General features: G+C 38.1%; 1 protein-coding gene across 1 annotated transcript in view; it reads right to left on the bottom strand.

Annotated features, from left to right (window-relative positions):
• MLLT10 (myeloid/lymphoid or mixed-lineage leukemia (trithorax homolog, Drosophila); translocated to, 10) overlaps positions 1-15613 on the bottom strand; it is a 134426-nt gene extending 118813 nt beyond the window's left edge. The window contains exons 1-2 of the mRNA XM_009330562.1: positions 15361-15613; positions 11558-11637 (exon numbers count right to left, since the gene is read on the bottom strand). Coding sequence (XP_009328837.1) covers positions 11558-11637; positions 15361-15529 — 249 coding nt within the window. The 5' untranslated portion in view covers positions 15530-15613. The remainder of the gene's footprint in view (positions 1-11557; positions 11638-15360) is intronic.
• Position 15614: the final 1 nt, after the last annotated feature.

The following is a 15614-nucleotide window of genomic DNA, read 5'->3' as shown; positions in this document are numbered from 1 at the left end:
GAAAAAAATCTCAAAGTTCTGTAGATGGAACAGTCTGACAGTGTGACTGTCGCAACTCACTTCTGAGCTACATAAACAGCAAGTTAATTAAGTAAAAAGACTGATCCTGTAACCTTAGCATCCACGTGAAACAAGACTGCCTGGGTCTGATGAAAAACCCTCTGTCTCCTGAGGAGTCCAATCTTTAAAAAGTCACCCAGCAGAGACCTAAAGTGGTCAAAAGCATGGGAGGCCCATGCAGAAGGGGAAAGAACCAAAATTTTTCTGTCATTATTAAAAAAGTATAAATAACCAAGAAGAAATAAAGAACAGTAAAATTAAAAAAAAAAATAAAAATGGGGGTGTCCACTAAAGATACCCAGCAGAAAAAAGTTCCAAAACCAGAGAACTAAAATAAGAGAAGTAAAGAAGGAGCTAAATAAAGCCATCTTCCTCTACTGAATTAGTTACAGTCCAATTTGGCTCCACTGCATTATGGCACAAAGTTTTCTTCCCCTACTTTAGATAAATATGCCTTTCCATTTTAACCAGGACTAACAGCTACCTCAACCAGCAATAGATAACATTAGACAAATCTAATTACTGGAGTCATCTTGGTTAACCTAACTCTACCAATTTTTCAACTGGAAATGGAGGAAGGGCGTAGAGAAGCTGATTTAATCCAACAGACTACCTTATTCATGTTGAAATTAAGAGAAAGAGCAAGAGACACATAGTAGATAGGGAAGATAAAGAGAGATAGGGAACAAGACTATACAAGTAGGAGAGGAGAAAAAAAGAATAGTAGGAATATAGCATTGTTCTTCCCTCAGGGTTCTGTAGATTTGGAGCAAGTTTCATAAAGCATCATCTGCAGACATCCATTATATGCTGTCTCCTGTTATAAGAAAACAAAGGTCAAAGAATTCTTGTGCAAGTGATTTGCTGAATTCCGGTCCAAGGTAGGCCAATGGAACCATTCACCTGAATAATGACTGTCAACCAAGTAAAGTCCTGCAGGACTGAATTCCCAGCATTGCAATGAGGCAATAAACTGTGTGTCTCAATATGACCTGTTAACCTAAATAACACAAGAAGATCTACAGCAGATTAAATAGACCACAGTTCCTAAAAGTTATCTGAGAAATTAGGCTGCAGTTCCAGCTGACTTTACTTCAGGCTCACTTTAAGCTAACATAATTGCACACTGCTGCCAAAAGATCACTGGCCATCCCCTGCTGTGCACTTTCTACTGCCTCCCTTGCTCTGTGAAGAGCATTCATTTGACCGTATGGAAATCCTAATCAGCAAGCTAAAAAGAAAATACTTTTTTTTTTTCCCCAGCCAAATCACTTCTTTGAGCCATCTTTCCATAAGGCCATATGAACAATGCCAGATAAAAAAATGTAACAGGAACACAGATAGGGAGTATGGCAAGGATAAAACCACCCTGTTCAGGAGGTGGCATCATCTATGCTGTCTATAAGCCAGCATGGAATTACAACCAAGGGCCCTAAAAAAACCAAACAAACAAACAAACAAAAAAACCCCAAAAAAACCACCACACAACCAAAACATCACCACACCCACACACATCCCCCCCAAAAACGAAAACCAAACAAACAAAAACAAAAAACCATACAACACACCTGAAACAGACTGATTTAATTTCAGTAGTAATACAAACATATATTTTGTTTTGGTATTTCCCTGACATTCATATATTCCAAGTTTTTTAACAGGCATCAGCCTATATACACAAACTGTTTAGTTTACAAGCTTATTTTCCCTCCCAACTATACCCAGTCCCTCCTGTACTATACCCAGCATGACACCTATGCTTCCAGAACAGTTTTTTTTAATCCAAAGTACATTTTGATCACAGAATTACTGTTTCATATTGCTTGACAATAGCAAACAAACAGTATTTAACTGAAAGAAACAACTTTAAGAGATCGCAATACATGACCTTTAAAGTTACAAATAACAAAATAGGAAGTTACACAAAATCAGCGTCACAGTTCTTGAAACCTGACACTCAATCTCTTTCAATCCTTTCATCAACAGGAGGTAAAACTTGACATACAAAACATTTTATTCTGCTGCTCCTGTTAATCATTAATCAAACAACAGACTGGTTAAATCCATTTGGTTTTGTTCCGAGTTTTAGTTCACATTTTACTGAAAACAAACCCTGCACACACTCCATCAAATTCTTATGACTTTCTTAAAATTAACCTAGGAGAAGAGAGTCAGTTGCCAAGCAGAAGTCATTTTATTGCTTTACTTCCAAATTTGTTTCCAAATACATCTATTTTCCAGCATGCCATGCTACGGGATATTTCTGTATATATCAAAATACACTAACTCAACACACTCCCCCAAAGCACATGGACAGATTTACAAAGGTAAGCAAAGCAGCTGATCAGAAGGTTAGTTTCTAACCAATGGCTTTCCAATGGCAGTCCGTGATGCTCTTAGCAACCTTGTCTCCCGTTTATCAGTAGTTGTGGAAGCCTGCAGCACAGCCAATTGCGCCCAGGTATTCATCTCCCAAGTTCTGTGATACAGCTTCACCTACCTTCACCAACATTCCATCCCATTTTGTCTCACCCTTGGGTGCTAGCAGAAGGAAACATACAGAAGTCACCTCTAATATTCTTTATCATACCTAAAATGATCTTTCCCAATCCAATAGACTTTGAATATGCTAGATAGTCTTATATGCTACTACTTCAGATAACCCATATTAAGATACTTTTGTATTAAAAAACTGGTTTAGAAGGGTAAAGGCATCCATAAGGGTAGTTATTGTGGTTAATGTAAAACAATTTAACGCTGGCAGGCACATACCCATTGCTGTCAAAAACGTAAAAATTCTGGGAAAAAAATGGATATCTAGATACAAAGTTGGTCACAAATCATGTCTACAGTTTCAGACATGCCAATGCTGCACATACGTCATCCTACCTATATGTACCTAGTGGAAGTTCTTTATTCACTTTTTTGATGAAAAATGATCTTCTAAGCTCAAAACGTTTTTGCTATTTATTTTCCTTCTCCCCCAAAGGGTGTGACATTAGTACTCCATCTTCTCCAGAGGAAAGTGTCTTACATTTTCTCATCTTCCTTTTATACTTTTCTTTCTATGACCCTCTTCCCCCTAGTGTTTTGGCCCATTTCTTTGATAGGGAAAAGAAAAAAAAAAAGTAGTTTAAAAAAATAACACACAGACATTGGATTGAAAACACTGAAAATAAGAACTCTGTTTTCCACCTAATAAACCCGGAAAAATTTGGGGTCATTTTAGTGATTAGTTTGTGTTAGATTCAGGCAAATGTGGTACTGAACAACCAATGTAAACATAGCTCCCTCTATAAAGAGAGACCATATTCTAAAGACACATAAAAGTGTACTAATTACACCACAGACAACTAGATTATACTTAACAGAAAACCTCACTCAAATTCAGCTAATCAGAGGGTATCCACAGAAGAATGCATGCCTCAGAGCCTACAAAGAAACAGTTTTTGCAAGATTAGACAACCAGAAGAAGGAAAACCCACAGATATTTGCAGAGTGGTGCAAACCAGTATACTGGTAACTTAGATCTTGGCATAAATTCTGTCAATAGATGAGAATTCAGAGGCAGTTAGTACAAAAACAGACCCAGCAACAGGATGCGTACCAGACTGACCATGTCTACATTTGCTGGCAATAACTTAGCCCAGCCCTCAGAACCCAGTGACATCTCATTTTTCCGTTCACCCCTTCGAACTACCTTCTATGAAGCAAAACCGATACTGCCAACATACAAAGACTAACCAGAGAAGATCATCCTCACAGCCCTTGAAGCCTCCAGAAAGTCCAATAAAACTCACAAGCATTCCCAGATGCTGCTGAAATTACTGAACCTCTACTCACACCAAACCTAGGCTATCTATTCATATCAAACCCTTCTACTCTGATATTTTACTAATCTTTTCTTTGGTGTTTTTTCCTTAAAACCCTTTAGGTACTTTGAAAATTCCCATTAGAGTTTACTTCTGATTTTTTACACCCGTGCTTTATAATACTTGCCAGAGTCAAAACTTCATTTTTCACTTGTTCAGTACAGCAAAAAGGAGGAACTGCATAACCCCTTTTCCAAAAGCTTCTATAGGAATACATGGCCCAGCCAATGAAGAGACTGCTATCTACAAAACCAAATCCACATTTTCTTATTCATCAGTTTCTAAACTACAGCTGGATAGCAATATACCTTATCAATAGTCTCAACCTGCAGTATTTTAAGACCTTACTTATAAACCCACAAAACACCCACCTTCAATATTTTGATCTAAATGGCTCTATAAATGATAGCTTGCAACCATGCAAGTATTTGAAGCAGAAGTCAGCAAGTAGCTAACCACACAATTTTTCAACCAAGGTTACCTGAAGAGAAGCAAACTAAATTTCCAATGCTTCTAACCTATGATTCACACCAGGCTCCAGTATTTATAAGCCGCAATGAAGAACCAACAGGAATCAAAAGATCTTCTGCCACTTTCAAGAATCCCCAACTGGCTGACACCACTAATAGAGCAAACGAACGCATACTGTCAGCACTTCTCTTCAAAAGTGCTATGTTCTGCAACTTGACAACTTAAGAAATTAAGTCATCTCCATCTTAAAATAATCATTTCTTGATGCTGACAAATTTGCCAAATCTCTGCCCCATCTCTATTCAGTCATCTGTCCCAGGAGAAGGAGAGAACTTTTTTTTAAAGCAGACAGTTGACAGGTAAGAGAAAAACAGACTGACTACCTGAAGCATTTTGGGGTTTATACCTGGATAAATTAAAGAGACTCGACCTACTTCTCTCTATCAAGGCATCAGATAAAAATATATGCAGATTCAGTTAGCTCTGTCAAAAACATCTACTACAGATTTACAGACTATGACAAGAAGATTAGAGGCACTCAACATGCAAATCAGCATTCTTCCAAGACCATCCAGTCAGTACGTACTACAGGTGACATTTAGTCATACTTTTACTCAATACATGTAAGGTAACTAGAAGAGAGGTTATGTAGAGTACAATGCAACATACTGATGACACACAGCATGTATCAAGATCTGGCTACTCCAACTTCAGAACTCCAAAGCCATAAACCTCCCACTACATACGTAAAACTAGTAAGCCCTGATAGATGTTGCAGGAATCCAAATTATAGATATACACAAAGTTTAAGATTCACACATTGATCTTTAATGGAAAGCATCAGAAGGCTATGAGAAATACCTGTCATGTTGGGCTAGATTTCCAAATAAACACCCAAGCTTTTGTTATCAGGCTGAAAGTATACTACTGACCCAATTCAATCTAGCTGAAGAAAACACAGTGTGCAATGATTCACTTCAGTGTCTCCCTGCAACATACCACAGCTGTACCCTAAAAATTCCTAGGTATAAAATGCTGGCATGCATTTTAAGGCTCCTTGCAGTTAAGGAGCTCCTTGCTTACTTCAGAGACTTCTTCTGCCAGTGATTTAACAGTCTAGCAATGAAACTAACAGGCACAAAACATTTCTGCGTAAGAATTAAGCAATTCCTGTAATGGAAAATGTTTTGCTCTAGTCTCACTTTGGTTAGTAATTCTGCCACAGAACCTTTAGAGCATTTACTAAAGTACCTGTGATATTGATACCTATGTTAAAAAAATTTGATCAAGTAGTACTTGAGTGATGAAATTATTTTACACTGTGTTTTAAAGCCTGAATACTCTATGTATCCATATTTAGCATAATATAATTATAAATTACTGCACAAATAAGGTGTACATTTAGGTAAACTGCAGCTAAACAAAACTAGGAAAAAAAATTAGCAGACCATTTCTGCTGTAATGGAGTGCTTCAAATAAGTTTATGAACTCAGCTGTGTATTTAGAAACCAAGTAGCAAGTATGCATACAAGCAGGGAAAAATGCAACACATAAAAAAAAGCATGAAGGCAGCACAATCAGAAATAGCATTAATGTTCCCACTTTGATATGCACAGCACACAATATAGTGCATAAGGCTCAGTTCACCCGTTGGATAGGAAGATGCACAGAAACTATACTGCACTTCTGCAGCACCTTCTGCCGCTTGTACTACTAACCTTGATGGCCAGACACCATGCAATCCTAAGCAATTCTGTCATCTTTTGAGACGCAGTGCAATAAGGTTATGGGTCTGTAATCACTACATATACAAAAAAAATCTGAACAGGAAAAAATATTTTCTCCTACTCATGAAATGCAAAGCAAACAACACTCACGCATCTATGTAATGGACAAGAAACACACATCACTCAATAGCATTTCAGAATAAAAGAAGTTGTTTCACACACTGTGCCTAAGTATCTTTAGGCAGACTTTTTATTCCAGTTATCCAGCTACAAACAAACATTCACTGCCTTCCAGACTGCACAGCCAATCATAAGAGACAGGACTGTGGTGTCGGTCTGGTGTTTGGTTTTTTTTTTTGTGTGGGGGGGGGGGGAGGGAGGGGGGGAAGCAGGATGATATTGTTAATAAGTAGTAGTTTCGCATATTTATTTTAAAAATCTACTAGCAATTTGTATTTTACAGTCACTTCTCCTTCTCTTATTTAGAAGTTTACTATTCTACTGCTGTATAAAAGCCACACAAATAGCAAAAGCACATAGGTCAATCTTTCTGTTGTATGCTCAAAGCTAAAGCAATTTTCCTACTACTTGTTATAGTATTCTTAAAAGTAGTTGTAGTAATATTCTTATATAAAATGTCCTTTAAGGAAAATTACGGATACACATTAAAAAAATATTAATTTCAAAATTTATTTAAGAATTATTTCAAGAGATACCTTCGAAGAGAATGCATCGTATATTAGTCCTGAATAATTTGGTGGCCAGTATTTCAAATGGAAGAAAAAAAGAAACGAGCAAGTTTTCCTTCTTCTAAAATTAAGTTTAGTTCACCTCTATCATGACCATATTTATCAACGTGCATTCTAGTTTACAGATACAGCTGTAATAACCACAGCAAAACTGATTCTAAGCAGAGGCACAGAGATCCCATTGCCCTGGAGGCAGCCTGTTGAGCCAGAGCTGTCAGAGCTCTGATCACAAACCTATCTGCATATCAAAAGCCTACATTCCTATTTCCTCCTTCTTTGCCGCCTTCTGTTGGGGCAAAAGGCAACTAATACTACACCTATGGTTATTTTATACCACATTAAACACTGGGAGTGGGGTGTTAAACTATGGATACATCATACAACTCCTATGAGCAACTCTACAATAACAAACTTGTAGATGCATGTGATGAAAGATTTTTTTAAGAAAGGGAACTTGGAGAGGAGAACTACAACCAGTTATATTAAAGATTTAAAAAAAAAAATCTCAAGCATTCAGACTGTGGATCATCTGTGCAGCAGACGCAGGAACAGCTCAGGTCTGGCAGGATAACTAGCAGGAACCTATCACTACAAGAGCACAATGTACCTGAACTGGCTTTGGAGGTAAACAGTATAGCTGCATTTCTACAGCTCTGAATCCTTAAGTATTAAGTACTGTATGATCTAAACTGACTCTGCAATGACAGTCTTTCTGTCTCCACACCGAGTTCCGAGAAACACATGTGCAAGTGCAGAGACTCCAGTTACGCTAGATTCAGCTGAGATCCAGATGAATACTATCTCAAATCTTATGTGGTTAGTTCCACAGGGAGTCACAGCCCCCTCAACACATTCCCCAGGACTAAAATCCAGGTGGCTTATTAGACCAGCTGCAGTGTCGCGCAAATGTGCCGACTCAGTTCTGGGCCAGTACTGCATTCAACTTCATATGCCACCCCATCAAAAAAAAAAAAAAAACACTAACACAGAAATGCCAAGTGGAGAAGACACCACCTTTACGACGTTAGAGTAATTTGTACCAAGTCCAAACTGATTCTTCCAGACACAATGACAGGCTTATAATATACATATTCCAGTGAAACAGATCAACAGTATATTAATTCACTTGCAATCCTGTAAGCAATCTGACTTCACACGTACAAGCTGAGCTGTGCTTGAGGTAGTAAAACTCCTAGAATTCCTAACACTGAAGTTCAGTACTGAGATCTCCTGGTCTCTCTGAATCGAGTTGGATTCACAAGGACCAGCATCTACACGTAGCTAATAAGCCCGACCAAGCTAACTGTGCAAGTGTTGGATGCCTCTGTGCTGCCTTGTATCTCTATCACATGGATTATTCCAGCTCCCTTCATGATAAGCATGAATAGTAGTAAACCATAAGCACATTGTCTATTTGTACCCCACTATATACTATAATTAAATCATTCTTAAAATAAGATCATCAAAAAAAGTGTTTGGCACATAACAGTATGATGGAGAAAAAAGTCTTTTTGAACAACAGTTGTGCTATAATTCCTAAACTTAGCTTCTCTAGTCTCTCTTTGGATACCTGTACTATCAGCCCCTGGACAACATATATGCACCATCCAATTTCCCAAGCCAGGGCCCAAAGTCCTTTACATACTACTCCATATGTACACATCCTCACACGGACTCTAATGTTACTTTTTCCTACATCAACATGTATCTGCCCTGCTTTTTGATTCAGAAGTTCAGGTACATGTGAAGACATCAAAAGGGCCCACTATGCAGGGTAGTAACAGCTGGTGCTGACACAGGCAAAGCTGGGAGCAGTTGCCACCCATCTTGAAGAGATTCACATTCCAAGCTCACCATAGGTCAGCTAAGATAAATTAGCTGATTTAGGGAAGACTAAGACTTTTCAAGCGATAGTTAAAACCTTACACAGTTATTGTAAAAAGTGCATACTGGGATTACAACCTTCTATTTATTATGTACTATGTATGCATGATTATAAGGTAAGTCAAATAATTACCAGACACCTCAATATGTCCATTATCCAAACAGTTCAGGTTTACAAAAATTGCTCATACACAAAAAAACATGATCCTGCTAGAGCCAAGACTTGGTATGACTCGTCAGGTATGGAACTGTGCTTTCCAGCTAGTAGCTGAACATTCAAAACCCAAGACACTGGCTACCACCTCACTATCAAAAACACAGAAGTCAAGGAGGCTTGTGTGGCTGGAAAAAAAAAAAAAAAATCAGCCACCGTTTTCAAGCAGTATGTACCAGCTTAGCGGCAGCACGCAAAAGAAAGGGAACACAGTAGACTTCAGTGTGTAACAACTGAAAGTATATGGGAAGCCAACTGCTCCAACCTGCTGTTAAGCAAAGTTCTCTGGTGACCCATCTACTTGAGTTACATGCTCCTGAGTTAGTCTATTTCTTTCAGTTGTTAAAGCAAGACTAACTTTAGTGCAAGCAATTAACCCTGGTCTCTTACCAGAATGGATTTCTTTGCCCAGTAACTGCAGCTTAAAAATTTAAAAAAAAAAAAAAACACCCCAAAACCCACACCCCAAAAAACACACAACGCAGACAGCATCAGCAGGGAAAAATATGCCTTGAGTGCAAGACTCAGGTCTTTTTAAAGATTAAAAATAAGTAAGTAGAAGCATGTTTAATGTAATACAGTTAATTTCATTCTGGTTTTGTTTCTAGACAAGAAAGCCAACAGAAAAACTAAGCCTCAGTCTCCTACAGTGATGATAAGGAGGTCTGCTTTTGCAAGTAAGTGCATTACAACTGAGTCTGATGAACCGGTTAAAACGAAGTTCCAGTTTCCATACCGAAGTCAGAGCTTCAGTTTAGTTTTTAAATGTTAAGGGCTTCTCCAAGACACCTCAGAGACAGCCACCATGTTTCTAACTCACTAACATAGTTGTTAAAACTTCAACCGTTATCAATCTGTTCTACCTCACATGCCATTAAGCTTCACTTGAGAACCATTTAAACCTATGATATATTACAAATGGGAAAGATTTTTTTTTTTTCAAAACCAGATCAGTAATCAGCTTGTTGAACTGTACCATAAACAGACCCCATTAGGTGTAAATGAGAATAGGGTACACCGGGCAGAGAATTCAGCTAAGTTCATCACTATTCCTTCTTAACTTCAAACACTGAAAAGCAGTATAATGCTTATCAAAGCTATTCTCTTTGGTAAACTCAAGAAATTATCAGAACGCAGTGAGACATTGTTTATTTTAGAACTCGGTACAGACCTCCTTCATTCCTTGTGTCAGGAGAAGCCAGGAATAACTATATCCTAAATCCTGATGAGAATTCCCTATCATGCACCAGAAAAATCCTCCTACTAGCTACCATCTCTTTTCCCCCTCCCTCTGTATTTTTAACTCTGCTGTCAACCTGTATATATCAAACTCAGCAACATTAAAAAATGCTACTCTCAAACCTTTACATTGCTGATGGTCTTCCCAGGAAAAGAAAGAAAAAGCCTCTCTTTAGAAAGGGCGGCGGTTTTGATTTTCTGTTTACAAGTATTTGGGGAGCACATAGAAATCAATCCTTTCTTGCTCCCACCAACAGGTCTGCTTTGGAAGGAGTAACAAAGTCTAGGTTACTAGGACATAATGAAAACGTAAGTGGCAAGTTGGGAAAAAGTAGAGGAACAAGATTCTTCAGTCCTGTGCCAAAAATTCACCCAACATTAAGTCATCCTACCATTTCTATAGTACTTTATATTCGAAAAGGAAATAGGTACAGCAAACAGCTCATGTAAACACTCTGCCAGTCACTGACAGTAACTGAAAATTTGGTCTCAGGCTCTTCATTTGTCTTTAGATATGAAAGTTAGAAATAGTTTACACGCTGCCCGAAGATGCTGCACCACCTTCTCTTCCAGTTTTTATATGAAAAATGTTTTCACAGGCAAAAGAACAGCTTAGTCTTTCTAAATACTCTCACTTTATCTTTTGCTGGAACACAAACTAAAAAGTGCCAAGTAGTGAGAAATGTGATTGTCTTTTTCTGAAAACGCCTGATATCCTGCAGCTTGATCTAATAACATACAAGTCTGACCAAAAAAAACCCTCATGTAATCAAGGAAGAAAAAAAAAAAAGCGTTGGGGTTTTTTTGTTGTTTTTCAGAAGGATTATCTGAATCCCCTATATTTACCATAAAAAATTAAAAAGACAGAGAAAGAAAATGTTTCTTCAATTAGAAGTATCACATTCCAAGTAAGCATTAGATTCGGAAATTAAGAACACTATGTATTAGTTAAGTGTTCCTAGACTGAAGCTTTCAACTGGCAATCTAAAGTTGCTGTAAAAGAAAGTTGGACACAGATTCTATTTCCACTCCGTACCTAACTATATAAGTATTAAACTGACAAAATTACACAGAACCCACACCATAGATAAGAAGAAAATCTTTGAAACGGTTGGAAAAAAAAACTGAAAAAAACCCAAACACACACCACAGAAATTGTCAGAATACTTAGAGACAGTTATATATTTCCACTTTAAAAAAACCAAACAGTTCTTTCTGAATAGCATCTAGATGGAATTATGACAGAAAGCTAAGCTATTTTCTACTATTACTGGGATACTTGGGTAAATATTATCCACACAAGCATTATAACTAGCATTACTTAATAAACAAAGCACATACCACTCTGGCTGCTCTTTCCTGAGATTCACACTTCCTGCAAAACCAAGGTCCAGTGGGTACTTGAACAATTCCATAGCAAGCTGTTTTGAACAAGACAAAATATTTCAGCAAACATAAGCAGCACTACAGTACTACTAATACAAATGTCATAAAAACAGCTTAGTATTAGTTGATCCCACATCATTTTAGTAAGTCAAATTGACATCTATACATTGCACATGAAATCCTATCACAACGGTACTCAAAATGAAGTACAACAAGCTTCCACTTAAAAATTTATGCAAAATTTGTGAAATAAAAAAAAAATACTGATTAGCTTGAAAAATAATATAACCATTCAAAAGCAGCAATGTTTCATATGTGATCTGTTTTGCTATTTATTTACCAGCAAAACAGGTAAAACATTTCACAATAACAAACACCCATCACTTATAGTAAAGTCTTCAAGAGAAAACTAAAAGCAACTAACAAATCCGAGTTTCTTATAAGACATTCATACACTTAGTTACAATCAAGTTCTCTTACTCTTTATGAGTAAAATAACTGGTCTTAAGCAGGAAATCCATAATAAACTGAACAAAGATACAAAATTTGCTTTTTTCCCCCTGAAAATTCATATGGAGCTGTAAATACAAGCTAAACTGAGCATCAGGGCTAGGATCAGTTGCAACTATAGCCAGGCTACAACATAAATCCTTAGGAAAGAGATTTCGAGACATGCAGATATCTCTGCAAGACTGTCATCTATATTTTCATAGTATACTAAAAAAACAGGGGTTTGATAAGAAATTCCACAGAAAAAGAGTTTAGTAATTTGGCAATACTGTTCATGTTTGAAATGCACAGATCAAGAGACTTTAAGAACTGCTGAGGGAATGAAAATACAAGAACACAAGTGCTGTGAGTATATTCCAATATCTGTATGGGTTTAACAACTAATAACAAACAATCAAAAAGCCAAACATTTTCCTCAAAAAGATAATCCTGAATCTGACATCATATTTTTAATATCTCAATTCCCAACAATCATATATCACTTAAATAAGGAAGTCTGGTTTAAGTGTGTAACTAGAAAAAAATATATATAATAAATAAACAGTTAAGAGGAAAGCTGAGACTAAATTAGCATCTTCTAGTACATATACAAAAATATTATTGGTTTTGTGCTAGCCTGAAGAAGAAAAAAAAAAAAAAAAAACAGTAATGCAATAGTAGTAAAAAAAGTGCCTGGCTAATACACCTTTTCTTCTACAAAGGAAAGTCAATGAAATAATTTCCTATTATATATATATACATGTAGTCATATTAAGATCAGTTGTCAGATTTTCAAATACATTATCCAAGTACTGACAGACCAAACTATCTTGATAAGCCCTTTCTATTGTACAATAAAGCTTTTTAACATGAGAAGAAACACCTTGTTTTCGTGGCATCTATATTAACCACAGATGAGGGGGACTTTTAATTCCTCTTTAGAAATTAAGAGGGAGACATTAAATGTGCAATCACACATCTAAATTAGCAAGAGACAGTGCAGAGTAAGAAACTAATTACAGAATGCAACTCAGAGACAGGGCTGGCAATTAGATTCAAAGGCAACACGAGGTGGGCAAAGACCAAGTTGAAGTGAAGTACTTTTATATCTGAAAACATAACAGAGTACACCTAGAGCCTAAAAAAGTCCACCACAGGTTTGTGCTCTGATACACTGTGATATTGTTTATTGAGTTCCAGGACTACCCTTGGTTTATACTTCCACTACTATGCAAAGCTTCTTTAAACACATGAAGAGACTTTGTCCTCCACAACTTGACAATGACTTTATACTTATAAAGAAGTTTCTTCTGAACTAAAAATAATAACAAAAAATGCAGTTAATACATTCTTATAGGTAATACTGCTGTCTGAACTTCAAATAAGGACCATCAGCTTTAACCATGAGGACTACTACTTTTACTACAGAAAGACTACAAAAAGAGCGGACACACTTCCTCTACCACCTTCACATGACGTATCAAACCCAAAACATAAAATATCAATGATACAGTAAATCAAAACATACAGTTCTTCTTTTCTTAAGACCTCTACAACAGCATCTGGATTTAGAAGAAGCAGTACTTTGCACCCTTCCTGCCAGATTCAAATTCAGATTTGGACCTTGCCTTAAGAAAAAAGAAAAAAAAAGTTCAATATTCTTGTATCTAATTTACTGACGTGTGTCTCTGTATCAGGAATACTTCCTAAAATAGACTTTTGTTGTTCCCACCATTTCAGCTCCAACTGCTGCTATCGTCAAATTCTTTCAATGAAAATATTAGCAAGGCTCTAGATGCAAAGGAAGATGCCCAAGATAACACAAAAGTAATAGCTGGTTCAGGCATGACTTCTAAAAGTATTCATGTTTTAGTGTTCTTTTTCATGATCCTAAAACTCCACAAAAGCAGAGTTAACTTACTTTTTAACATTACTCAGCTCTTAAGACAACAGAAAACTGATTCAAAACCAGGCTAATTTCACAGATCCTGTCAGCTCCCCTCTGCGTCCAATCCAACATTAACAAGAATAACTGAACTCTTTTGCAGATCTCCTTAAATTATTACTATCTCTCATTATTTCTCGTCAGTTTACAAAGGAGCATGTAAACTGAAAACAAACAGTTACTATATCATCTTCAACACAGTTTAAGACCAAGCATGTGACAGACATCAGCAGTATTTTCACATGCGCTAGGTATTCAGACTAACGAACAGGGTTTAGGATTTTCTGTCTCTTCCAATTTGTTCACCGTCTAGGAGTCAAAGAGCCAGCCACACAGTTCATATGACTGCTTGGGAGCTGATACAGAGAAACTGCCATCTTATTCCTTATTTCTGCCACCATAAAGCAAAAGTCATCATAACTTCCTTTCTTACAGTGTAAGCAGCAGAATCCAGTCTCTCTCTCCGCTCTCACAAGAAGGGTCAACCCACTGACAGAAACAAAACAATCACACACAGAGGGAACGTGCCAGCTCCTGAGCTGAGCTGGAAACCAACCAACCAGCCTCCACTAATCCAAACAAATCCAGCATCAGCCATTCCGACTAGCACCCTCCCCCTGCAGAACCACAACAGGAAGTCTCTTCATCTACCAGGAAACATCAGCCAAATGACATTCAAGGAAAGGCAGGCAGAGGAAGAAATCACATGACAGCTAACTCTTTCCTACACACCGCGCTCTTGCAGTCCTAAACCCTCCTCGCCTACTGGCTGCCCCTCAAGTAATTTTTTCTAACTTGGGAAAGGCAGGGACAACAGGCATCGCGTATAGCAAGAAAGAAATACTAATCTCTATTCTGGCAATTGTTGCTGTAAGAAGTTCCACAAAGAAGGAAAGGAGTTTTAGGTAGTCTTTGGACTGCTGCAGCCGAGGTTGTTAACAGGGTGCAAAAGTGGACTGGAAAGCACAAACACAGAAGTGGTACAAGGGGAGGAGAAAGGGAAAAAAAACTGGAAGCGGGGTTCTTCCTTTCTCGTAGTCATAATATAGGAAGTCTCCCATGAGGGAAAAGACAGACAGACTGGAAGGACAGAGGGTGACAGGGTAGGGCAGACCAGAAAGCACGTGGCCCTAGAAACAGGGAAATAGGCTTCATGGGTGACAAGAAGGAGCTGGGAGGGGGGAAGGAGAGAAGGGGAGAAAAACGGCCAAGGGGGGGATAAGGGGGGGAAGTAGGCCCAAGGGAAGAGGACAGGGAGCATCGAGAAGGAAGTAGCGAGGCCGGAGGCCAGAGCGGGTGAGCTGGCACTCGCCTGCCTACTCACCTTGATGCACTGCGACATTGCAGCCGTGCCCGTCGCAGTAGACAAGCGGGTTCTCGGCCCAGCCCCTCTCGTCGGAGCACACGCAGCAGCCGCCGATCATCTCCTTCATGCTATTGGAGAACTCGCCCTCCAGTGACACAGGCAGCAGCAACGGCTCGCTAGAGACCATCTAAGGGTTAAAAACACCGTCGTCAACAACACAGCACACACGCACACACACGCTTCACCCCCTGCCTGCCCCCTCCCCCGGCGGT

This window comes from Pygoscelis adeliae, unplaced genomic scaffold, assembly GCF_000699105.1.
Source record: "Pygoscelis adeliae isolate BGI_AS28 unplaced genomic scaffold, ASM69910v1 Scaffold27, whole genome shotgun sequence".
Taxonomy (NCBI): Eukaryota; Metazoa; Chordata; class Aves; order Sphenisciformes; family Spheniscidae; genus Pygoscelis; species Pygoscelis adeliae.
Note: the sequence above shows the minus strand (reverse complement) of the source record. Positions and strands in the feature narration are given on the sequence as shown.